At 45.0% G+C, this 25,894-nt stretch overlaps 3 protein-coding genes and 1 long non-coding RNA gene across 6 annotated transcripts; 1 reads left to right on the top strand and 3 right to left on the bottom strand.

The window, feature by feature from the left end:
* LOC110437284 (putative nuclease HARBI1) lies at positions 925 to 2,349 on the bottom strand. Its single transcript, XM_021465677.1, has 2 exons — positions 2,284 to 2,349; positions 925 to 2,214 (listed from the first exon to the last, which is right to left on the bottom strand). Exons 1-2 carry the CDS (start codon positions 2,347 to 2,349, stop codon positions 925 to 927), a joined length of 1,356 nt encoding a protein of 451 aa, XP_021321352.1.
* On the bottom strand, positions 11,304 to 11,970 carry LOC8075621. Its single transcript, XR_002455279.1, has 2 exons — positions 11,777 to 11,970; positions 11,304 to 11,686 (listed from the first exon to the last, which is right to left on the bottom strand). It is a non-coding gene; the product is annotated as an uncharacterized LOC8075621 (long non-coding RNA).
* LOC8070093 (putative disease resistance protein RGA4) lies at positions 12,660 to 17,824 on the top strand. Of its 3 annotated transcripts, none has more exons than XM_021464182.1 (3): positions 12,661 to 16,702; positions 16,793 to 17,215; positions 17,326 to 17,824. In XM_021464182.1, the coding sequence occupies exons 1-3, from the start codon at positions 12,812 to 12,814 to the stop codon at positions 17,329 to 17,331; spliced, it is 4,320 nt and encodes a 1,439-aa protein (XP_021319857.1). In that variant the 5' UTR covers positions 12,661 to 12,811; the 3' UTR covers positions 17,332 to 17,824. The 3 variants fall into 3 exon arrangements, with proteins under 3 accessions (XP_021319859.1, XP_021319857.1, XP_021319858.1); XM_021464183.1 differs by having other exon boundaries at positions 12,662 to 16,702; positions 16,793 to 17,133; XM_021464184.1 differs by lacking the exons at positions 16,793 to 17,215; positions 17,326 to 17,824 and having other exon boundaries at positions 12,660 to 14,717; positions 14,810 to 14,922.
* Positions 22,304 to 25,185, bottom strand: LOC8070092. The gene is made up of 3 exons (XM_002444298.2): positions 24,725 to 25,185; positions 23,990 to 24,276; positions 22,304 to 22,578 (listed from the first exon to the last, which is right to left on the bottom strand). Exons 1-2 carry the CDS (start codon positions 25,070 to 25,072, stop codon positions 24,031 to 24,033), a joined length of 594 nt encoding a protein of 197 aa, XP_002444343.1. The 5' UTR covers positions 25,073 to 25,185; the 3' UTR covers positions 22,304 to 22,578; positions 23,990 to 24,030.

The following is a 25,894-nucleotide window of genomic DNA, read 5'->3' as shown; positions in this document are numbered from 1 at the left end:
CTTTATTTATCAGTACTCAGTCTTTGGCTTTGTGCAAGTTGCCATTTCTAGTTATCTGTACTTGATAGTGTCTTTATTTCCATTATATATGACTGGTTGGTGCTTATCAGTACTCAGTCTTCTGGATATGGTTGGTGCTTAGTGCTTATCAGTACTCTCATAGTGGAAGCCTGTTATCTGTTTTTCAGAAACCTATTAGTGAAACCTGTTACTGAAACCTGTTATTTTCTTTAAAAAGCTTTGTTGGATACTAAAAGCTATGATACTACCCCATTGTGGAAGAAAACCAGTTGTATTTCTCAGTTGTAATGAAAAGAGATTCTTTCAGTTCAGTTCAGTGATGCTTTATTTTCAGTTCAGTGAAGTGTAGAAACTTAACTGGCTCAGTTATCTGAACAGTCCTTCCAGGAAATGGTTAAGAGAAGATATTGCTATTCTTGCAGTATCACTGATCAAAGGTTATTCTTCTTCAATTGCTTTCCTGTTGGATTTGTAGTACCTGGGTCAATGTTTGTGGAACAATAGCAAGTTTCTGTTTTTTAAAGGTGTTTACTGTTTCTGTTCAGCTATAGAAACAGCAGTCAGCTGTTGACAGAGTTTGTATAGGTTTTCATGTGGTTTGTGCAGATTTCAATAGCAGTTCCTGTAAATCCAGAACAGTTTATTTGTGCCTCGGCTGCCAACTTCGAACCAGCACACTGATAAAAGCCATGAGTTATTCTTGTGTGCATAAATAACTGTGAATGCATCTTTCAATTTCGAGTCAAAGCATAGTTTACTGATAAAAGCCATGAGTAGCAGTGGGTGATATTTGATTCAAATGGTAATAATGGCCGTACAAAATCACTGCATATTACATAATTTAGTCTTCCCTGTAGACCTACACAGCTGAACTAGGGATTACAAAATCACTAGAATCTCAAACTACCTAGAACTATGAATTGCCCACAAATGCTCTACAAGATCATCACGAAGTCGCTCATGTAAAGACCTATCCTCAATCTCGTCGTGTATCTTCAGGAAGTCCTCTAGCACAAGAGGATTACGACGTTGGTAGTCCACAGGTTGCAACACCGGGATACCCTCTTGATGGTAGTTGAAGTCATCTTCCTCATCTCGCTCATCCTCAATTATCATGTTGTGCAAGATTACACAAGCTTGCATTATGTACCATAGATCTTCCTTGTGCCACATTCTTGCAGGACCCCGCACTATTGCGAAGCGAGCTTGGAGTACCCCAAACGCTCTTTCGACATCTTTCCTCGCTGCTTCTTTTGCCATTGTGAAGTGGACTTTCTTGTTGCCCTGAGGTCTTTGAAAAGCTTTGACAAATGTTGCCCAGGCTGGGTATATCCCATCGGCAAGATAGTACCCCTTTGTGTACTTGTTTCCATTGACCGTGTATTCCACTTGTGGTGCCGTCCCAGAAGTCAGACTTTGGTAGAGTGGAGAGCGGCGCAAAACATTGATATCATTTAGAGAACCTAGAAGGCTGAAGAATGCATGCCAGATCCATAGATCTTGTGATGCAACGGCCTCAAGGATCATGGTTGGCCCATCTTCTTTCCATTCGTATGCTCCTCTCCAACCCACTGGACACTTGTCCCATTTCCAATGCATGCAGTCAACTGAACCAAGCATACGTGGGAACCCTCTTGCACTATTAATTGCCAACAACCTAGCTGTGTCCTGGGCATTGGGGGCCCTCAAGTATTCTTCGCCGAAGACCTCGACGACAGCCTTCACAAAATGCTTTAGACACTCAATGATGGTGCTCTCTCCCATCCTCACATACTCATCCAAAAAGTCGGCTGAGATACCGTAGGCAAGCATCCGAACGGCAGCAAGAACCTTCTGTATGGGAGAGGCACCAAGAGTTCCGATGGCATCGGGCTTCTGACGGAAATGGTCATCATGAGACTCCACTGCATCCACAATCCGCAGAAAGAGCGACCTGGACATCCGAAACCTCCTTCTAAAATGTCTATCACTATATACACACTGGTCCGCGAAGTAGTCCAGGTAGATGCGATTGTGACCTCCCAAAATGTCCCGTGGCACTTTGCGGCGACCTGGCAACGATCCACGAAACTTTTTCTTGCGCTTGTTTCTCCTCGAGCCCTCAAGAAGACCAGCAATGATGAAGAGGTCGTCAACATCAGATTCATCCTCGTCATCCCACCATGGACGAGCTCTAGTTCCAAACGTTGACATCTGCCATAGCAACAAAAAAATACATTAATAAAACAAGAGCAAAGAACTTATTTTGATGACATGACATACTGGCTCTGAATTTGCAGTAAGAAACATCTCCTTGTTCCAACCTTCTGTATTATGTGTTTCAGTCATAGTAAACATAAACATGCAGAGCCAGAGCAATGTGTGGAGACTTGGGACACAATGTGCAACTTATACTAGCAAGAAGTCCCCACAACTACAGGATTCTCTTGAATTTTCTGATGTTTACCTACTCTATAGCAGCCCTGGTTGCATCAAACAGAGGACTGACGGTGTGGTGCTCATGCTTTGAAAATAGGTCTATCAGCGTCAACAACTCTACTAATAAATGATATCGTCGATTTCTGCATTCCTTGACTATGTAGAGACTTGGGACACATTCCTTCATCTGTACTAGTAATTACATGCAGAGGCAAGTCATTTGTGTAGAGTAGAGATTTGGGACACATTCTGCAAAGTGTATTCAGCAAACATGTCTACAGATCTAAAGGAATTTTTCTCTGAAATTTTCAGATGTGTTATGCTACTCAAGGTGAACAAAGGATGTGTGAGTGTGGTGAATGGGTGGTGGTAATTAACAGGTCAGCTCGCTGTCAGCATCACAGACTAGATCTTCTACTAATAAATCAGAATCATTTGTGTCCAGTAATAACAAGTGTATGTATATAACAATTAACAAGTTGGATGCAGCAGGCTCCACATAATTCAGTAGGGGTGCAAGAACAAGATGCTGCAAAATTCAGTAGGGGTGCAAGATCCATCACCGGTGAATTTTGCAATGAGCAAGAACTCAACAGTGAAGAAAACTAGAATTTTCAATAATTTGCAGAGGCAATCACGAACTAACCTTGTTGGACATACTGAGAATTGGGCAAAAGGCACCGGCGGCCGGTCCCTTCCACGTTCAGAACCTAGTCGATGTTGGTGGCGACGAGAATGGGCATCTTGCCTGCAACTGCATGTGGATCGAGATGGAGTCAATCAAGCAGAGCTCGTCGGGCGGCCGGCCAGGAGGGCGGAGCATAGGATGGGATATTCGTACCTTCCGCGGAGATGGAGTGAATCGAAGCTGCGGAGCATACAAGGGCGGAGCTTGTTGGTCGCCCAGTCGTCGGCCGTCACGTCGCCCAGCTGAAAGGTCCTAATATGGCTAGAGGGGGGTGAATAGCCTATTTAAAAATCTACAAAACTCACTAGAGCAAGTGGTTAGTAAATAACAAAGCGTAGCTTTTTGCTCTAGCTCTAAAGGGAGTGTTTGCAAGCCACCTATCCAACAATTCTAGTTGATATGATCACTAGGCACGCAAAAGCTAAGTCACTACTTACACTAGAGAGCTACCTAAAGTTTCTATACAAGAAAGTAAGCTACTCTAGTTTGCGGGAATGTAAAAAGAGATAGTTTGATCTTTATACCGCCGCGTAGAGGGGATGAACCAATCAATAATATGAAGTCCAATCACCGGGAGAAATCCAATGAACAAACACAATGGAGACACACTATTTTTCTCCTGAGGTTCACGTGCTTGCCGGCACGCTACGTCCCGTTGTGTCGACCAACCCTTGGTCGTTCGGTGGCTAAGAGGTGTAGCACGAACCTCGTCCTCACTAGGACACCACAAGAACCTACCCACAAGTGAGGTAACTCAATGACACGAGCAATCCACTAGAGTTACCTTTCGGCTCTCCGCCGGGGAAGGTACAAGACCCCTCACAATCACCGGGAGATGGCCACGAACAATCACCAACTCGTGACAATCCTCCTCCGCTGCTCCAAGCCGTCTAGGTGGCGGCAACCACCAAGAGTAACAAGAAAACCGCAGCCAAATCGATCCCCAAGTGCCACTAGATGCAATCACTCAAGCAAATGCACTTGGAATCACTCCCAATCTCACAAAGATGTATAATCTATGAAGGAGATGAGTGGGAGGTGTTTGCTTAGGCTCACAAGGATGTCTAGTATGTTAGAATGCCAAGAGTATATGCCCTAAGCCGGCCAAACACGTATATATAGCCCCTCAAACAAATAGAGTCGTTGGCTCTTTCACTGGGTGAAATACGGGGTCACCGGACGCTCTTAAAGGGGCACCGGACGCTCAACACCTACGTCCGGTGCTTCAACGTCAGCCGTGTGTCAGAATCTAATGGTAACCTGCAGAGCACCGGACGCTGAGCAAGTTTCCACCGGACGCGCCCGGTGCACACCGGACCCGTGCGCAGAGAGCTCCGCAAATTCGCAGGGTCACCGGACGCTAAGCACCGGTAGCGTCCGGTGCTCACCGGACCCATGCGCAGAGAGGGTCGCAAAACGTCCGCACACCGGACGCTAACCACCGGACGCTCCAAGCTGCGTCCGGTGCCCATCGTCCGGTGCCTAACCCTAACCGAGTCAGGCTGCCTACTCACCGGACGCACAGGAACAGCGTCCGGTGCTACTGAGTCAGCGTCCGGTGAGTGTTCCTCAACGAGAAACACTCCCGTGACTTCTCTAAATTTCCCACCAGCGCAATAGAAAATATGCACTTCATTTTCTCGAAAAGCGCCGAAACTCTACCTCCTTCTCAAAGAGTGCCAACACCATCCTCTCTCTACCCTTGAAACTCTACCTCCTTCTCAAAGAGTGCCAACACCACAAAGTGTGTACCAACAAGTGCATGTGTGTTAGCATTTTCATAAACATTTTTCTTCGAAGGAGTTAAGTTAGCTCACTAGGTTCTAAATGCATGCACATGAACAATGACACCTAGTGGCACTTGATAACCGCTTAGCCAAAGAATTCCCCTCTTTATAGTACGGCTATCTATCCTAAATGTGATCACACCCTCTACGGTGTCTTGATCACCAAAACCAAAACCCTAAGCAATACCTTTGCCTTGATCTCCATAGGGTTTTGTTTTTCTCTTTCTTCTTTTCCAAGTTGAGCACTTGATTATCTTGTGGTTATCACCTTCATCACCATGATCATCACTTGCTCCATCACTTGGCATGTACCAACCTCATTAAGTCTACACACACTTAGTATAGAGGTTAGTATTAGGGTTTCATCAATTATCCAAAACCAAACTAGGGCTTTCACCAGCCGCCGGCCGTCACGTCGCCGAGCCGTCGGTCGTCACGTCGCCCGCCCAACCACCGGCTGTCACGTCGCCCGCCTAGCCACGGCTGTCACGTCGCCCGCCCAGCCGCCGGCCGCAACGTCGCCCAGCCGTCGGTTGCAACGTCGCCCAGCCGCCGGCGTCACGTTGCCCACCCGCGGACAGGGCTCGAGCTGCTCTGACATATGGCTCTCGCTGATTTGCAGGCCGAGATTGAGAGGCCCGTTGGAGTTGGGCTCTGATTTTGGCCCTCAAATTTTACAGGCCGGTTCCAAAAGGGAGATATTGGGGCCTGATTTAAGGCCTGTGGCGTGTTGGAACCAAGCTTGATCCTGGAGCTTGAGTGCGCGAGCGGCTATGGTGGCTCGGCGGGAACACGGTCACCACGACGAGGGCAAACGCTAGATGCAAAAGGAAACAACAAAACAAGAAGTTTATGCTGCCGTATCTAGCGTTTGCCCTCGCTGTGGTGACCGTGTTCCCGGCGAGCCACCATAGCCGCTCGCGCACTCAAGCTCCAGGATCAAGCTTGGTTCCAACACGTGGTATCGGAGCCGAAGGTTGTCGAGGAGGAGGCGTAAGACGGTGGTGAGAAGGTGCTGAAGGAGATCGGTGAAGAAGCTGTCAAGATCCATCGCCATTCAAGATGGCAGCGTCGGGCGAGAAGGAATCTATGGATCGGGCACTCAACCAGGCTGCTAACAACTTAGTGTGGCCGATGCTTACCCATACCAATTATCAAGAGTGGTCCTCGCATATCCAGTGTAATCTAGAGGGCATGTTTCTTTGGGACATGATCGAGTCTGGTGATAAACCGGAGAGGCGCCGAGATCGTTTGGCTCTTGGAGCCATGCTCCGCGGGGTTCCGCAGGAGATGCACTCGATGCTCCTAAATAAGAAAACTGTGAAGGAGGCATGGGAGGCAATCAAGACGATGCGTCTAGGTGCTGATCGCGTCAAGGAAGTCAATGCTCAGAAGCTCTTGGGTGAGTTTGAAGCTGTCTCATTCAAGCCCAGGGAGTCGATTGATGATTTCTCCATACGAATCACGAAGTTGGCAACAGATCTGAAAGGCCTTGGAGAAAAGAGCGTGGATGACTCACGGGTGGTGAGAAAATTCCTCAGGGTTGTACCACCCCGGTACAGCCAAGTCTCGGTAGCCATCGAGATGGTCAAGAACGTGAAGGAGCTCACCATCGAGGAACTGATCGCTCATCTTCGGGCGGCAGAAGATAGATTTGAGCCCTCGGTGGACCAAGTTGCTGAAAAGATGCCCAAGCTTTTGTTAACCGAGGAAGAGTGGGCGGCCAGGAGCAAGAATCATGTCGGATCAGACTCATCGTCTGGGACCGGAAATAAGGGCAAGGGTCGTTTTGTCAAAAAGGAGAAGCCTAGGGCACGCGCCGGCGGTGATGGGCGTGACTCAGGGGTTAAACTCACGTCGATGGGAACACCACGACGGAGAGGTCGTTGTCGCAAGTGCAACATCTATGGGCACTTTGCGAAGGAGTGCAAGACCAAGATGGAAGTGAACGAACGTCAAGAAGCTGCGCATCATGCCACTGGGGACACAGAAGGTGCCCTGCTGGTAGCACAAGTCTGCAATGTTGTGCGGACAGTCGCACAGGGAGCGCAACATGTGTTCCTCAACCAGGAACGCGTATTCCCATCCAAGTACGATGAAGGCGCGTGGGTGCTCGACACGGGGGCCACGAACCATATGACTGGGTGTCGTAGCGCGCTAGCGACTCTGGACGAATCGGTCTGGGGCGCAGTGAGATTTGGCGATGGATCAACGGTGGAGATCCAGGGCCTTGGAGCTATAGCCATTGCTGGGAAGAACAGCGACCATCGGGTACTCACAGAGGTATACTATATCCCATCTCTCAAATGCAATATTGTGAGCCTTGGTCAGTTGGAGGAAGCAGGTTGTCGAGTAGAAATAGATCATGGCATCATGACGGTGTTTGAGAGACATCAGTCCAGCGGCAATGCAGATCTCGGTGTATTGATTAGGGCAGAAAGGAAAAATCGCCTGTACATCATGAAGGTGAATCTGACTGCTCTTGTTTGTCTGTTGTCCAAGATGGACGAAGAAGCTTGGCTTTGGCATGCACGTTATGGACACCTGAATTTTAGATCTCTGTGTGATCTTGGCTCCAAGCAGATGGTGGAAGGGTTGCCGGTAATTCGGCGTGCAGAGCAGGTGTGCAACGGGTGTGCGTTGGGAAAGCATCACCGGACTCCGTTTCCTAAGGCGTCTAAGTACCGTGCAAAACATGGCCTTGAACTGGTTCGTGGTGATCTGTGTGGGCAGATAACTCCACCTACCCCAGGTGGGAAGTCTTATTTCTTGCTGACTGTAGATGATTACAGTCGCTTCATGTGGCTGGAATTGCTCGCATCAAAGTCTGAGGCGTTAGAATACTTCAAGAAGTTCAAGGTGGGAGCAGAAGTGGAGTCTGGCCATCGGCTAAAAGCTTTCAGAACCGATCGTGGAGGTGAATTCCACTCGCGTGCTTTCCTGGTCTTCTGTAATGAACAAGGAATCCGACGCAACACCACCACAGCATATACTCCTCAACAGAATGGGGTTGTCGAGCGACGAAACCAAACCATTGTTGAGATGGCAAGGTGCTTGTTGAAGAGCATGAATGTGCCGGGCAAGTTTTGGGGTGAGGCGGTCAAAACTGCGGTGTATCTGTTAAACCGTTCACCCACTAAAAGCCTCACTAGGAAGACTCCGTTTGAAGTTTGGTATGGGCGTAAACCGAGTGTCAGGCATCTACGCACTTTTGGGTGTAAAGTGTATGCAAAGAGGATGACGCCGGGCATTAACAAGCTTGCAGATCGGTCAACCCCAGGTGTGTTTCTGGGCTATGAGCCTGGGACAAAAGGTTACAGGGTCTATGATCCCGTAAGCAACAAGTTACTCATCGCTAGGGATGTGATCTTCAGTGAGAAGGAACCATGGAATTGGGGGGAGAAAGCTGGGCAAGAAACGGGTGCTGTGGTCGAACTGGCACCAAAATTTTCAGTCGAGTATGCTGACGAATTTCAGGACAACACTGTTCCTGGTCCGACAATACAGTCAGGTTCAGGCGCTGATTCTGCTGATTCTGATACCGATGCAGAGTTCGAACCCATCTCTCCTGCACCTTCAATTCCATCAGGTGGGGGAGCAGTAGAAGCTTCACCTCACACCCCTGGATCGTCAGTCGGGTCCACACAGCAGATTCAGTGGGCCACCCCACCAACAGATGCATCGGAGGGTACCAATGAAGCACCAAGAAGATACAGGACCTTGCCTGATCTGTTTGAGAGCACTGATGAGATTCAGAATTTTGAATATTCAGGGTTGTGTCTTATGGCTTCTGAGGAACCAGCAACGGTGGAGGATGCACTTTCAGAACCTTGCTGGAGAGAGGCAATGGAGTCTGAGATGAAGGCAATCAAGGACAATCAGACTTGGGTTGCTACTGATCTACCACCCAACCAAAAGGCAATTGGCCTTAAGTGGGTGTTTAAGGTCAAGAAGGATCCAGATGGAAATGTGGTGAAACACAAGGCTCGTTTGGTGGCAAAGGGCTATGCACAACGGCAGGGAGTGGATTTTGAGGAAGTTTTTGCACCTGTTGCAAGAATTGAGACAGTGAGGGTGTTATTGGCACTAGCAGCTCAGAGTGGATGGGAGGTACACCATATGCATGTCAAGTCGGCATTCTTGAATGGAGATCTCACTGAAACTGTGTTTGTTCAGCAACCTCCTGGTTTCAACATTGGCAACGAAGGAAAAGTGCTCAAACTGAAAAAGGCACTCTACGGGCTTAAGCAGGCACCTAGGGCCTGGAATGCTAAACTCGATAAGGAGTTGATCTCTCTAGGTTTTGTGAAGAGTAAACTAGAACATGCAGTCTACAGGAGACAGAACAAGAACTCTTTCCTGCTTGTGGGGGTATATGTTGATGATCTTGTCATCTCAGGGCCAAGTGTCAGTGACATAAGGCAGTTTAAGTTGGAGATGAAGACGAAGTTCAACATGAGTGATCTCGGGCTTCTCAGTTACTATCTTGGGATAGAGGTGAAGCAAGGAAGAGATGGAATCTCTTTGAGTCAAAATGCTTATGCAATGAAGATTTTAGAATCTCCTGGGATGTTGAATTGTAATCCTTGTGCAACACCCATGGAAGCAAGACTCAAGTTAAGCAGGAGGTTAGAGGATGAGGTGATTGAACCAACCGCATATAGAAGTGTAATTGGAAGTCTCAGGTACTTAGTCAACACCAGGCCAGATATAGCATTTGTTGTTGGTGTTGTCAGCAGGTTCATGGAGACTCCAAGCAAGGACCATTGGGCTGCTGTGAAGCACATACTCAGATATTTGAAAGGCACAATCAATTTTGGCTGCAAATATGGGCGAGGTACTGACCTGAAACCCTTTCTAATCAGGTTCAGTGATAGTGACTTTGCTGGAGATTCAGAAGACAGGAAGAGTACTACAGGGGTGGTATATTTTTTTGGAAAGAATTTGGTGACTTGGGCATCACAGAAGCAAAAGATTGTGGCTCTTTCATCGTGTGAGGCAGAATATGTAGCAGGTGCAGCAGCTGCCTGTCAAGGAATATGGCTCAGTCGACTCGTGGGTGATCTGATGGGAACAAAGGAGACGCCAGTAAAGCTCCTCATGGATAATATGTCTGCAATAGCGCTAAGCAAAAACCCTGTGCATCATGACAGAAGTAAACATATTGATACTAAGTATCACTTTCTGCGTGAGTGCATCGAAGAAGGAAAGGTGGAAGTGGAACACGTTGGCACTGAAAATCAGTTGGCTGACATCTTCACGAAATCGCTTGGGCGAATCAGATTCATGGAACTGAGGAAGGCGTTGGGTGTCGTCGATGTGCAACAAGTTTAGGGGGTATTTTGTTAGATAAATTGTTGCATAGGTTAGTTACAACTTTGTTCATTGTCATCTAGAGTTAGGGTGCAGGTTGAGCGTGGCCTAGGCGTGCTAGAGTCCACGAACACAACTTGGTTGAGTCCGTTTGCTGAACGTCATGTCGCGCGCTACAGCACGTGGTGCGCGCCGCGGTGAAACGGTGTCGCACACGGTGTTCGTCATGGCGTGGGACTCTCGGAGCGTGTTCCGTGATCCCATTGTATCCGGTTATAAATACAAACATATTTGGTTGGTTGGAGCAACTCCAATCCACCTCCTAAACAAGTCCCTATTCTAAATCTAAGAACTTGATAAAAAAATCAACTCTAACCCACCTCCTATTTGGGCTCCTATTTTTCATGTCCTCCCAAATTATAGTTTCAGCCCCTCACATCTAGAACTCCTATCGAAGGTGGGTTGAAGTTGGGTGCTCTACTTTTTTTATCATGTAAATAAAAATTTAAGGGGATTAATTTAGGGGGCCTTTTCCCTGTGTGCCATTATAAAAGATGCTCAATTTCCTTGTGTCATTAAAAAGTTCGCTCGTCCCTGTGTGACCAGACACTAATTTCTTTTGCCCTGTGTGCCATTCCGTTGCCTTTTGCCTCTAACGGTGGATAACGGCTGAACCATTTGACACTGATGCCCATAGAAAATGAAATTGCTTGACTTCCTCTGTGCCATCTCACGGACAGCAGCTGACGAAAAGGTGTGGATATATATGGTCAGAATTAGATTTCTCCCTTCTTTTTAATGAAATGATATGATATAAAAAGCTTGCAAGTACCTACATCTGTGAGCAACAAAAACAAATAGGCTAAATAAACCTTCAAGAATGGAATTGAAAAGTACGGCTGTTCACTAAAGAATGCCCAATGTTTGATTAAGTTGCTGAATAAGCGAACTACATCAGAAACAGACTACAATGTTTAAGAAAATAATAAGGGTGGAGCAATATTTTATTTAATTTTCTGTTTTTGTGTTACGGGTCTAATGCATGCAGCTCAGTAAGTCGAGGTAGACACACAGAGTGACAGAACACATCCCCAGATAACAGTTTTATTGATTGTCTGGTTTCCCAGTGTTTCTGGCGACATAATCGGCATTCAACCAGGGCCTGTTTATCACAAACTGGCATCGAGCCAATGCTATAAAGTTTGATAGACAGGTCCCGGTGCGAACCAATCACATGTTTTTTTATGGGAAACCAATCACGCATGTTGCACCAAGGTTTGGCGGCTATATCAAACAAGCCGTAGCTTGCTCAATCTTGTTTCTCTTCTTCCCCTGATGAATCAACCTTTGCTGCTGCAGATGCATAGCTTACACTGCTATCCCTAAAGTTCTTGCATTGGCTTGACTGCTCGTAGCGAACAAAGCCAATCTTAATTTTTGTTGAGCAATGTTTCAACATCTGAAAAAAAAAGAGATTTATGCAGTGAATGAAGACATAGTAAAATGAAAGATACGCATTGACTAGATTATTGACAAGAAAGCCATTTACATGAAGGAAAACGCTGATGGGGTGGCGTGCATGCATGCATGCTACTTGATCGATCGATCGATTACCTTGTTCGTCGCAGCAACGCCATTGCCACCGGCGCCAGAAAACCTGGCGGCAACACCCCCGCCGTTGCTCGCCTGCTGCTGCTTCTGCATGCCGCCGCCGTTGTCCGAGCTGCCTCTGCTCGCGCACCCATTCCCGTTGCCGTTGCCGTGATGAGGCGCCGTCTGAGACAGCGGCACCGCGGCCAGCACGGTGACGGGCGGCGCCGCGCCGCCACCGGACCCCGCCGTGTCCTGCGACTCCGCCGGCGGCGGCGCACGGACCACGATCTCCTTAGTGCCCTGTGGATGCGTCGGCGGCATCGCGGGACACTGTATGAAGGAGACCCGTTGTATGAAGGAGACGACGGCGGCGTCGTGGGACTGGGCGAGCGCGTCCTGCTCGCGGGCGAGGCGCGCCAGCCTCCTCGCGGATCATCCGGTCCTGCTCCCGCCGCTCCATGGCCTCGATGAACCGCATCATCTTGCTGCTGCTGCCGCCGAAACCGTCCCCATCGTCCCGCTTCCGCTTCCTGCCATCGCCGCCGCCGGTCTCCTCTGTGTCCGCCGAAACCAGACATACTTAACCAACGAAAGGGCAGTGCGGTTTTTTTCTCAGCTCGGTTCCACACGTCAGAGCACCCAAACGGCCAAAAACAAACAGAAAGGCAACGGAATGGCACACAGGGCAAAAGAAATTAGTGTCTGGTCACACAGGAACGAGCGAACTTTTTAATGACATAGGGAAATTGAGCATGTTTTATAATGGCAGCTAGGGAAAAGGTCCTAATTTAGAAACTTGAGCCGGACAAGGCCACCACGCCAGCCAGCAAAGTTTGACTTTGGACAAACGGGAGGCGATCGGGCGCCACGAGGGAAAAAACGTTGAGTCAAAGGACGGGCGCTGTCAAACAGAACGCAAGCTCACCCGTGCCCCCAAGTCTCCAAGTGAACACAGGCTTCACATCTTGGATCCCGTCGCCGGCGGCCGCCCATGGACGCGGTGGGCGCGGCGTCCTGGATTGTCCAGGTGGTTCTGGAGAAGCTCATCGGCGATGGCATGGACGCCGCCTGGGCCGCCGCCGCGAGCGGCTCCGATGTCGACCCCGGCAGCGACGTGCGCCGCCTCCGTTCCCGCCTCCAGAGTCTGCACCTCGTCCTCTCCGCCGCCCAAGAACGCGTGCCCAGGGCTCGCGGCGAGGCACTTCTCAGCTCCCTGCGGCGTCTACGCAGCCTCGCTGGCGACGCCGACAACCTGCTCGACGAAATGCTCTATTACCAGATCCACCGCCAGCTCCATCCGGACCAGGCTAGTGACTCTTCTTCTTCTTCAATATCAGCTGTCCAATCAGCCATCTCCAAGATTCGGGGTGCTACTACCAAGAGGGCACGCCTAGGAGATAACGATACTACGGGTAGAATAAAGGAAATTTTGGAGCAGATGTGTGAGGCTGGGAATGATGTCCGCGAGGCAATCAAGCTGGAAAAGTTGGATGCTTTTGTTGATTTGGGACGCCATGATGCTTATGTGCATCCACGGGGGCAGACAACATCTTTCTTCACGGAGCTGAAGGTGTTTGGGAGGGACACCGTGAAGAAGCGCATTGTGGCGATGCTGACAAGCAAGGAGGCCTGTGGTGTACATTTATCGGTTCTTCCAATCGTGGGGAATGGTGGCATTGGGAAAACTACATTAGCACAGCTTGTGTACAATGATGCAGTAGTGCAGGATCATTTCAACAAGCGGATATGGATATCAGTCTCCATCCATTTTGATGAAGTAAGACTCACTCGTGAGATGCTGGACTGTCTGTCGGATGGTGTGAGCAAGCATGATGAGATTATCAACCTGAATAAGCTTCAAGAGATTCTTGAGCAGAGTGCGAAGTCTAAGCGACTGCTACTTGTTTTGGATGATATGTGGGAAGACAATGATAAAAGCCGGTGGGAGAAGCTTTTAGCACCCCTGAGGTGTAGTTTACTGAAGGGTAGTGTGATCTTGGTCACAACAAGAAATCACTCTGTGGTGAAAATGATTGCTACGATGGATCCCGTCCATTTGGATGGCTTGGAAGATGATGACTTTTGGCTTTTATTCAAGTCATGTGTATTCGGTGATGAGAAATATGAAGGACACGGGAATTTGCAGATTATTGGGCAGAGCATAGCTAAAAGGTTGAAGGGATACCCCTTAGCAGCAAAAAGTGTTGGCGCGCTTTTGAAAAGAAGCCTTGATGGTGGGCAGTGGATGGAAATATTGCAAAGTGATGAATGGAAACTGCAGCAGGGGCCAGATGATATCATCCCAGCACTCAAAGTTAGTTATATACACTTGCCTTTCCATCTCCAAAGATGTTTTTCGTATTGTGCATTATTTCCCAAGGGTCACAGATTTGATGCACTGGAGTTAGTTCGTATTTGGATATCACAAGGTTTGGTTTCTTCTAAAAACTTGAGAATGGAGGAGACTGGGCATCAATATTTAAATGATTTGGTGGATAGGGGTTTTTTCCAAAGAAGTGCTTATTACTCTATGCATGATCTAATGCATGACCTTGCATTGATAGTTTCATCAGAAGAGTGTCTTGTAATTGATAGTTTTGGTTCAAGAAATGAAACTTTCTTCCCAACTATTCAACATTTATCTATAAATGTGAGATTTGCTTATAAGTGGAACACAGATGATCGAAGATTTAATCCCAATGATATATTTCAGAGGAAGCTAGCTTACATTGGAGATGTGGTGCAAACAAGAAATTTGAGCACTTTAATGCTATTTGGGAAGTATGATGCTGGGTTTTCTGAAACCTTTTCCCATGTATTCAAAGATGTGCATCGTCTACGTGTTCTGAGATTACGCACACTAAGTTATAACAAAGACTTTCTCCTTAGTAATTTCAGTAAGTTGATCCATCTGCGCTATCTTGAACTAATATCCAGTGGTCCTGCTGAGCCTTTTCCAGAGGTTATATGTCAACTTTATCATCTACAGGTCCTTGATGTAGAGTATTGGGTTCACTTTTCTGCTTTACCAGGATGCATGAATAATCTTGTCAACTTGAGACATTTTGTTGCTCGAGGTGAATTGCATGCAATGATTGCTGGGGTTGGTAGATTAAAGTTTCTCCAGGAATTAAAGGTCTTCCGAGTAGGAAAGACTACTGACTTTGAGATAGGACAGTTAAATGGGTTAAGTGAATTGGGTGGTTCACTCGAAATATACAATCTAGAGAATGTGGGAAGCAAGGATGAGTCTCAAAGTGCTGGATTAAAGGATAAAACATACCTACAGGATTTGCTCCTGTCATGGTCCAGTAATCGGTGTGTGGTGAGGTGCATAACTGAGGCTGATGTGCTTGAGGGCCTTCATCCACATTCTAGGCTCAAGCGGCTTCATATAACAGGGTATGGAGGTATTTCTTCTCCGACGTGGTTGTGTTCCAATCTTTCTTTCATCTGCTTAGAGTCTATCAGTCTTGAGAATTGCACAAAATGGGAGATCCTTCCGCCACTTGGACAATTTCCATTTCTTAGAAAACTGTATTTGATTCAGTTGCCTGCATCAAGGGAAGTACCTATGGTGTCCTGTAACTACTGGACTGGTTCTGAAAAGCAGGTCCTGTTTCCATGTCTAGAAGAACTTGTGGTTAGGGACTGTCCTGAACTAAGGGTATTTCCATTGTCACAATGTTCATCTAAAGATGAATGCTTCCGTTCATTTGGCTATCTCCGTGAAGTTACGATCTACAACTGTCCTCGGCTAATGAATTTACCCCCATTTGGTCAGGTGAAGTCTTTATCCACAATATCTATAGAGGGAGTAGGATCATTTCCTTACATCAGATTATTCATGAAAGCATTGTTTATCAAGGGATGTATCGGCCCAAGAACCTTGGATGATATATTATTATTGACTGAGTGCAGTCTGAGTATTATTGAGAAATTGACGATTGAGAGCTGCTTGGATCTTGCATATTTACCATGTGAAAGTTTTAAAAAACTTGTCTCGTTAGAGAGATTGGTAATTGTAGATTGTGCAAGGCTATCCTTGCCATTGTATTCATATAGCCAATATGAAGTCAGGTCTCATTTCCCATCATTACTCAAGAAGCTTGTAATCCGAGCATGTGGCATCACAGGGAAGATGTTAACTCATGTGTTGTCACAACTGCACTTTCTGGTTTGCTTGACAATCATGAAGTGCCCAAACATAACATCTCTAGCAGTTGGTCTGATTACTGGGACTGTCAGCTCCTCAACATCTGACTGCCATAAGCAGACAACTGATGGCTTGTTACAGATCCCATCAGATACCTCACATCGGCTTCAATATTTGTGCATAGAAGATGTCTCAGATCTGGTTCTCTGCAAGGAATTTTTTCATGAATTTATCTCTCTCACTACGCTACGCATAACAGGATGCCCACATCTTATGGTCACAATGACCACTGAGAAAGAGAGATCCAAGCACAGCCATTCTCTTCTACCACCATCACTAAAGGACCTTATGGTTTCTCACATGCATGACAAATTATGGCCCTTCATGCTCTCTAATCTCGCCTCATTGTCCAACTTGGAAATATCTAAGAGTCCAGAGCTGACCTCTCTTGACCTTCATTCATGCAAATCTTTAGAGACATTGATTATCGACAAATGCGTCTGGTTGTCCACTCTAGAGGGCTTGCAGTCCCTCACCAGTTTAAAGCATCTGCGGATTTTTGAATGTCCCAGTTTGTCTAAGCCTTGGGAACCTTCAGCTAATGGGGAGAGCCAGGGCCTTGATTTCCCATTGCATCTGGAGAAGCTTGAGATTGACAACACCTCATTCTTTAAAATATGTATTTGCAAGAAGCTCCCGTTTCTTCAACATGTTGTGTTTTTCATGGTAACGACCAACAGCTGTTTCAATAAAGTATTGAATTGATGAGCTTGCACAATATGTAATGGTTTCTACTTTCTTGTCACTATTATGCAGGCTAATAATGTGAGAGCCTTCACAGAAGAACAAGAGAAAGCACTTTGTCACCTTACATCTCTCCAAGTACTTGACTTCTGCTATTGCCCTGATCTGCAGTCACTGCCCAATGAGTTGTATTGCTTTCAATCCCTTAAGAAGTTGTCAATCAAGGCTTGTCCAGGACTACAATCACTACCAGAAAAGGGCCTTCCAGCTTCACTGCAGGAGCTTTATGTGAGCAACTGCAGTGTTGAACTAAAGGAACAGTGCAGGAAAATGAAAAATGTTAGGCGTGTCTATGTTGATAGACATCGAAGCAAATTCATAACTGTGTGCAAGATGTTGCGTCTCTATTTCAGGTGCCTGTTTCCTTACTCTAAAATGTCCACTCGATTCTTGTGCTTGACGTTCCATAGTTGCATACTATATAATTTAGGGAAGGTACTAAATACATTTTATACATGTTTCTATTCTTTTGTACATTATAATTATATATACAGATAGTAGTGTACCAAACTGATACAGATCGTGGTTGGCTTGCCCATTAACAGGAATAGGAGAAGATGAGACTGGAGCCTAGCAGATTCAATAAGCCTATGGAGTTGAGGTTGGCGCAGAGTTCGAAATCAGGATTTTGCTCAACCACTGTAACTCTTGTTTGCTGTTTCTTCTTGCTTGACATTACTACACAAAAGAGCCGTAGGTTAATATGGCCAAAAAACATGCTCAGTTAGTGCTGCTGTTTGAGTCTAGGGCTCTACGCCACAGAGCGATACTGAATCACACTTGCGATGGAGCTTTTCATGCTCAGATAGTCAGATGGAATCTTGGGAAGGAATTTGTGCACTGGATCAGTCACGAGAACTCTCAAGGTGTGTAATGATATGTAATTATGTGTGATCCATATTTAGTTAGAATACTACTCCATAATCTGCCAGCTTGAACGCCGTTTGCAGTGTGATTCCTTGTTATGCAATCCTTTTTGGATATTGCATCGGAACGCTAAAGTTTGCTCTCGGATAGTTCCTCTGATACGCGGTTTGATTGTTTGAAATATGTGATTCATCATAAGGATTTTGGTTAGTTTTATTTGTTTTACACTAATTTAATAGAAGGTATCTGACTCTGCTCTGAAAGAAGCATTATTTTGTTTTATTGTTGGATATAGTTTACCCGAGAAGCTTGCTTTGCTTCATGGATATTCCCAGCAAATATAATTTAAACTAGCAGGCCCCATGCGTTGCCACGGGACGTCTATTCTAGTGTTATATATTTGAAGTGATAATATGAGAAGTAGCACAAAAGGAAAATTAAGGAACTACTGTTTCAGGTGACGTGTACTATTTTGGCGGTGCAGGAGTGTTCCACAAATACATATATGAAAATAGCATAGGAAAATGTGGTTTAATTATCATACTAAGTAAAAGATTTGTTTGCAGTATTCTGTAGTCTAAGTGTTACACACGCTGAGTTGTAAAAAAAGCTAGGAAAATGTAAGGCTCGTTTCGCTGCAGGATGGTTTCTCTCTCACGTTTACTATTCTCTAAGCTAAGTTTCACAATGTTGAGTTGCTAAAAAAGTTAGAAAAATGTAAGGTTTAATTATCGTACCATGTAAAAGATAGACTCACACTATTCTCTTATATAAGTGTCACACTTGATCAGTAAGCAAGAGGGGGAAAAATAAGGAAACAAAAAATGAAAAAGGGAAAAAACGTTGGCTACATTTACCGGGGCGGAAATGGAAAAAGGGAAGGGGGAAATAAAAATAAGGTAAGTAAAAAAAGAGAAGAAGTGTCTACAACGGCTGAGGAACAGTGTTGAACAGTGCAACAGTAACACCCGTCCGTACATCTAGTTGATTATTATACTAGGGCCTTGTTTAGTTCCGAAAAGATTTCCGATTTCGGTACTGTAGCACTTTCGTTTGTTTGTGACAAATATTATCTAATTCTGGACTAACTAGAATTAAAAGATTCGTCTCGCGATTTACAGATAAACTGTGTAATTAGTTTTTGCTTTCGTCTATATTTAATGTTTCATGCATGTACCGCAAGATTCGATGTGAAGGGGAATCTTGAAAACTTTTTGCTTTTTAGGGTGAACTAAACGAGGCCTAGGCTCGTCTCTTTCACATGCAAATTGCAAAAGCAGATCTGGCCGTTGCATCACGGATGACCGGCACCACGGCCGTGAGAGGCATGCATGCAGCGGACGGACGCAGCAGTGCGGCCCCAGCGTTGATGGCCTTTGGAGCCGCCACCATAGGAGACGCAGGCGCAAGCGCAAGCGCAAGCACAGCCGACAGCCGACAGCTCCATGAGGCTCTTAGGCTTTATTTAGTTCCATTTTTTTTAAAAAAAATAGACACAGTAGCATTTTGCTTATATTTCCTCGTAAATTACAGGTAAACCGTGACTGCAGGTTTCAATTGAGCAGATGTGTGCTCGCGTTCTGAGTTCTGACACTTGACTTGGCAGGGTTGTTATTCATGGCTGAGAAATTCTGATTTGCTATGCCAATGGAACTCAGTCATTTTTAAGTTTTTTTTTCGAGATCGGCGTTCACCTATTTTTTGTTAAGAGAAGAAAAGTCACGGTAACAAATCTAACCCCGACGGCGAGGAGCCATCGACGTTAGGCCAAAACCAAGGACCTAGCTACTGGAAGAAGATACTTAGGATTACATGTCAATACCAAAAGGCGACTAGAGCGGTAAAGCTACAGCAAGGGTCCTAAAACTCGCCAACACCCAATCATTAGCCTCACAAACTGCTCTACAGAAGAGCTATGGAACTCCTGCCGATTCCTGCAAGAATGTCCTGTTATTCCTCTCCTTCCAGACAACACTACGGGAGACAGAGGCTTTGCCGAGTGTCAAAAACACTCGGCAAAGGCCCAAATACACTCGGCAAAGGCTTTGCCGAGTGCCACACTCGGCAAAGAGCACACGACAAAATTCTAGCCGGCAAAGAGGTCTTTGCCGAGTGTTTTTTATCGGGCACTCGGCAAAGAAAAAAATAAAAAAAAGCCGAAAAAATAGAAAAAAAAAATTTTTTTTGGAAGGGCTGCCCATCAGCTAGCACCTGCTAGCGCACCCTCCACATTTTTTATCAGCTTTTTTCCTACAAAATCAACAAATACGCCGCGAGCAGGATTCGAACCTGCGACCGTGAGCTCGAGGGGCTCCCTCCTTCACCACTGCACCAGACCATCAGTTGTGAATACATTACGTTTTGGTTCCTCATGTATCATACTAAATCATATGTAAATTGATTATTTGAGCCTCTAAACGATTTCAAATCAAAAGGTTGTCAACTACAAAGTTTCATAACTTTTTGAGATCTATAATTTTCATTTAGGAAGTTTCTCCATCCGAGGTCGTTTACAAAATTTGAATTTCAAATTTTAGAAATTTAAACGTAGTTTTTGCATGACAACATGATTTCAAATCAAAAAGTTATCAACTACAAAGTTTCATAACTTTTTGAGACCTACAAAGTTTATCTAGGAAGTTTTTTCATCCGAGGTAATTTCAGAAAATCAAAATTAAAAATTTTCAAATAAAGACACAGTTTTAAATGATAAGATAAACTCAAATGAAAAATTTGTCAACTATAAAATTTCATAACTTGTCAAAATCTATAAAGTTTATTTTGGTTGTTTGATCATTTGCTCATCTGACACGGTAATTCTAATATTTTTCACAAATCTTATATCTCTCTCTTGTAGTTCTAGAAACTATAAGAGCTCAAGATAAAATTTGTGAACAAATTTATTTTCACTTTACCAAATGAAGAAATGTCCAAAATAAAGATTATAGATCTTGAGAAGTTATACAACTTTGTAGTTCAAAACTTTTTGATTTGAATTTGTTTAGGGCTTCAAATTTTGATTTGAAATTTTCTTTGCCGAGTGTTTCTTTTTTTGCACTCGGCAAAGAGGGTCTTTGCCGAGTGTAAAAAAAACACTCGGCAAAGAGGGTTCTTTGCCGAGTGTCAAAAAAACACTCGGCAAAGAGTGTCAAAAAAACACTCGGGCAAAGAGGGTTTTTGCCGAGTGTTTTTTTTGACACTCGGCAAAGAACCCTCTTTGCCGAGTGTTTTTTTTTGCCGAGTGCTCTTTGCCGAGTGTTTTTTTCGACACTCGGCAAAGAACCCTCTTTGCCGAGTGTTTTTTTTTGCCGAGCGTTTTTTCTTTAGTGCCTGAAAAAAAACACTCGGCAAACCTCTAGACACTCGGCAAAGAGCCGGATTCCGGTAGTGCAACCTAAGAGACGAGTAGCACCAAGGAGTTGAAAGGTGGACGAAAAGTGGCGTCGAGGCGAAGCCATTGCCGGAGCCACCAATCAGTCACGTTCACCTCGCTGACCGGTGCGAACATGGCTAGGCCTAGCGGCATCAACAACGCGCACCAGAGCTCCTTCGTGACGACACAGCCGATCAACAAGTGGTCTACGGACTCGGCTTTCTGTTCGCACAGCACACAAGCATCGTCATCCTGTAAACATGGCGTTTATGACGCTCAGCCGTCCACAACTGCCGATGCAACGCAAGTCAGAAGAGATTGCAGCTGTGGGGAGGGGGACACTGCAGAGGGCATCAGGTTACACGTGGTTGCTTGGCGTGGTAACTCTGTTGAAACGGGGCAAAATAGTGAGTGCTTCTGCTGATTTGGATTTTGCACTTGTCTAAACTGGGGCATTAATCTCATAAACTCTCTTGCATTGTGATTAGGTCGACAAACATTGGTACGAGGTTATTACTGCAGAAAGAAAGCAATGGTCTGATCTCTGATGCATGTATACTGGAAAGACCGGCGCGGCTCTCCCCTTTGATCGGCTAGTCCTGTAGTTCATATCGCCTGTCGCTTGTTTGTGATCTCGGTCATTCGTCCAGATTAATAAAGGCTTAGATTTAGTCGGAATGGTGTTGTTGGGCCTACGAGTGATATTTGGACCGTTTTCGCGTTTTGGGTTGACCTGAGATTGTCTCAGCCTTTTATGGCTGAATACTTTTCTGTTTTCTTTTTCGTTGTTATGTTATGGTATTGCTTCATTTTATGTATTGCGTGGTTACAATAATGAGTATTGCTTAAATTTATGTCGCTATGTCCACTGCAACCGCAATTTACCTTTCTATAATTAAACTTTAACCAAATGGATGACTGTTAGCTCCTTTTCCTTTCAAAACTTTTTCACCCAGTGCAATTTGAAGATCCTTAACACAATACAATTTCTCTCGTTGCGCATGTATACAATAGAAGCGTCCCTATCAACCTATCTTAATCAGGCCAGCCCGTATAGTCAATCCAGCCCACGATACAGTCACACAAGGTCAACAAAAGGCCTCAATGAAAAAAAAAATCCTTAAGTAGATCATGTAATGTTAGTCACAACAAGCACCAACATTATTCTAAAAGAAAAAACACGAGCTAAGGAAACCGATATCATCTACGAGTCCACACTAGCGTTGTTGATATACAGTCCTACCACATCTACCTGTATTCATAATAATGACAACCACAGATCCAGTCACAACTATGAATCAACTAGTATATATTCATTTGACGGCACAGATGTCCAAGAGGGTACTTATGTTCTGAGAGGGCTTAGGGTAGCCATACCCACTGTGACCACATTACACACACATCACCAGGTATTGAGGTATAACAGTAAGTCTGCAAGAGATAATTATTTCTCTGAAACATTAGCTGGCTTCGCCAGAGACATCAGCAGAATTCAGGGTCTTTACTATAAGCCTGTAACTACTAGTTGATCTTTTGTGCCTTCTCCATCTATCTTTGCCTGTCAACAAAACAGGACAAGCTTTGGTTAGATTAGTAAGTGACATCAACTCAGTATTCAACAATTCTGCAGGTGCAGCACCCACATATTCAGCAATACAACAAGCCTATCTTCTATCCTTATACTAGTTGTATCACTTAAAACCAATAACATGGACCTTTGATACAACAGGTTATCAGCAACCACATTTATTTCTACATTTCACAACAATCATCGTATGGAACTATCAACATGTTTACTTATACATAAAAGCTAGTGGTGCAGTAAGTTATTATCAACATGTCACTGAACAAAAAAAGAGCGACAGGGATAAAACTTGTGCACCATGAAAGGATCTCTTACCACAACCAAAAATATATTTCACAACCAAAAATATATTTCCCAATAACTACTGCAAAAATGCAGTAGAAACTAGATAAAATACTAAAAATGGGCCTGAAATACTACCATGTATAACCAAACTAAGTTTTCCATCAATTTACTCAAACATAAAAGGCATTAATATTATATATAAAAATGTTATGTATTTGACAAAGGCAAACCGAGTATTATTTCGGTTACCAACCAAACATAAAAATATTAACACAATAATGTACAATAAACAGAACAAGATAGATACACAAAGGCCATGTGAAAATGCATGCAGATAAGTGGATTACACATGGCCCTTATTTTCTTACTAGAGTTGTGTATAATCACATTAGGGGAAAATAGCAAACCCCCACCCCCCGCGTGCGGTTTCATACACCACTCCTCAGCGGAACAGAATGCATGTGTGCATTCAAAAGAATAAACAAATGGCCAAACCAAAACACTAAATGGCCCAGACAATTATCTGGCAGTAACCTTCGTATGGGTTAGATCTCTAGCGTCAGCAAGACACAAGAGGTGTGCCTCCTCCAAAGTTAGTCCAAGAACAAGTTGAATGCTAGGGTTAGTCCCACTGAACACAGTCATTGTGGTGATTCCACAAAGTGAATGCCCCCGTTAGCAAGGAGTTGAGACATCTTTATTATGTCCCTGGGCACCAAGGCCAGCAATTCTCAATCACCATCCATAGAACTCCTTATCTTCATGGATAGATGAAAAATGCGGCAAAGCATATCAATGAATTAGGATTTACAGTTGTCCTAAGACTGGGTTCAACTACACATAATTTCAAAAAAAAAAGTACTTTCAAATATTTAGCAACCTCTAGCAGATTTTATGCTAAGTATACATGAAATCTATTGTTCAATAACTACCTATTCAAGCACGTTTCACAATCAGATACTGATTTATGCCACTAAAGGAGCGGTTAACATACTAATAAGAGGCAAAGAAAGCACAACTATGTACAGAACAGCATCTTCATTATAGAAAAGTTTATATGACACATGAACGCAAGATGGCCAGAGAAACTGTTGGGTACCTCAGATATCGCAGTGCTGTGCCTTGTGTGGCATCGCCACCCTACATGCCCCTCCAGAGCTTCAGCGCAAAACTGGGTATAATGATAAAGCAATACATTGACATGGCACCCAATACCCCCACATCAGAGAGCACATAACCAATCCTTTCCCTGCGAGATTCCTCCATTGGTAAAAGCCCCACAAACACAAGAACACTTGCTCCAAGCAGGAGGATGAAAAGGAAAGATGCGAGCCACGCAAGCACGATAGGGTCCTGAAGTGCCTTCCACGTTAACGCTCCAAACATCTGACAAGGAGGACCGAGAGCAAGTCAGCAACAGCAAGCAAACCAAGTCACATTTCCTCGAGTGAAATAATCATATGGACTGGATTTGTATTCATGTTTCAATATGAAACTGGAAAGATGCAAATGCACTCACAAAAATACAGCGCACAAATTAAATTTTCCCTAGAGAAACTAATACAGCATAACTGAAAGCAGCTCTGGAGCAAACAAAGTAAACATTTTACTTTTGAATAACACGACCATATTGAGAGGATATGTATGATTATTCTTTGAAATTGGACAGATTCAGATTAATTCTCCTTTGAAGAAATAACAACACAGGCTAAAATTGAAGGCGCGAGCATGTATATACAGTATCTGATTCCATCAACCCAGAGAATTAGAGCCTAGCCAGCCACTAGTATGCATATATCTACTCGTAAAACTAAAACCCAATCGAATCGAATACCTTCCTGGCTTGGATCTGAATCTCCCTGGCGTGGGTGCGGAGCGACCGTCTGAACCCCGCCGCAAGCATGGCGCGCAGGACCCGCACGGCGAAGATGAGGATGAGCAGCGCGGGGAAGACGAGGGCTCCGATCGAGACCTTGAGGAGCGCCCAGACCACCGGGGAAGAGTCGCCCAAGGCCCGGCGCGCGACGGTCGCGGCGGCCACGCCCGCGCAGGCTACCCACGCACTCGCGAGGTACAGGTACTGGAGCACTCTCGGCACCACCGCCGGCTCCCGCGTCGCCGCCGCCGCCGCCGCCGGCTGCTGCTGCGGGGGAACCTCAATCGCCACTTCGGCGACGGCCATCGGAGCGGCGAGCGGGGGAGGAAGTGGAAATCGTAGGTTGTTGAAGCTCCAGTGGCTGTGGTTTGAGGACTGGAGTCTGGACTCTGGAGTGGAGGGGAAAGTAGGGGGGAATGCGAAGGGGATAGCGACGAACACGGGAGGGGATTTAACACGTGTCGCGTTCTGGTTCGTTCCGAGTGGCCGAGTGAATTTGGGAGAAGTTTTGCGGGCCTTGTTTTACTTCACCCTGAAAACCAAAAAGTTTTCAAGATTCCCCGTCACATCGAATCTTATGGCACATACATAAAACATTAAATGTAGACGAAAACAAAAACTAATTACACAGTTTAGCTGTAAATCATGAGACAAATCTTTTGATTTTAGTTAGTCCATGATTGGATAATATTTGTCACAAACAAACGAAAGTGCTACAGTACCGAAAACTTTTCACTTTTCGGAACTAAACAAGGCTAGTGGGAAACCACTGTGAACGAGTCTCTCGGACATTGACCAACATTTTTTTTATTGTGAGTCGCAACAAAATATTTTTTTTATTGTAAAATATATCATATCATCATATATTTTTATAAAACTAAACCCCACTAGATAAATTCTCTCTTCATGCAAGGTATCTACATCATTCCTCAACCCACTAAATATTTTATCTCTTCATACAAGGTGTCTACATCATTCTCCACTAAGTCCATATCATCTCATATTAATTAAAAAAATGATCATGTCATCTATAACATGTGAAATACTTTAAATCTTTAATCTAGTAACTTATAAATCATGTACATACACTATTTGATTCATCACCGATTCCTCTATAATATAGCCAAA

Source organism: Sorghum bicolor, chromosome 7 (genome assembly GCF_000003195.3).
Source record: "Sorghum bicolor cultivar BTx623 chromosome 7, Sorghum_bicolor_NCBIv3, whole genome shotgun sequence".
Taxonomy (NCBI): Eukaryota; Viridiplantae; Streptophyta; class Magnoliopsida; order Poales; family Poaceae; genus Sorghum; species Sorghum bicolor.
The sequence above is the reverse complement of the archived record's forward strand: the minus strand, read 5'-3'. Positions and strand labels throughout refer to the sequence as shown.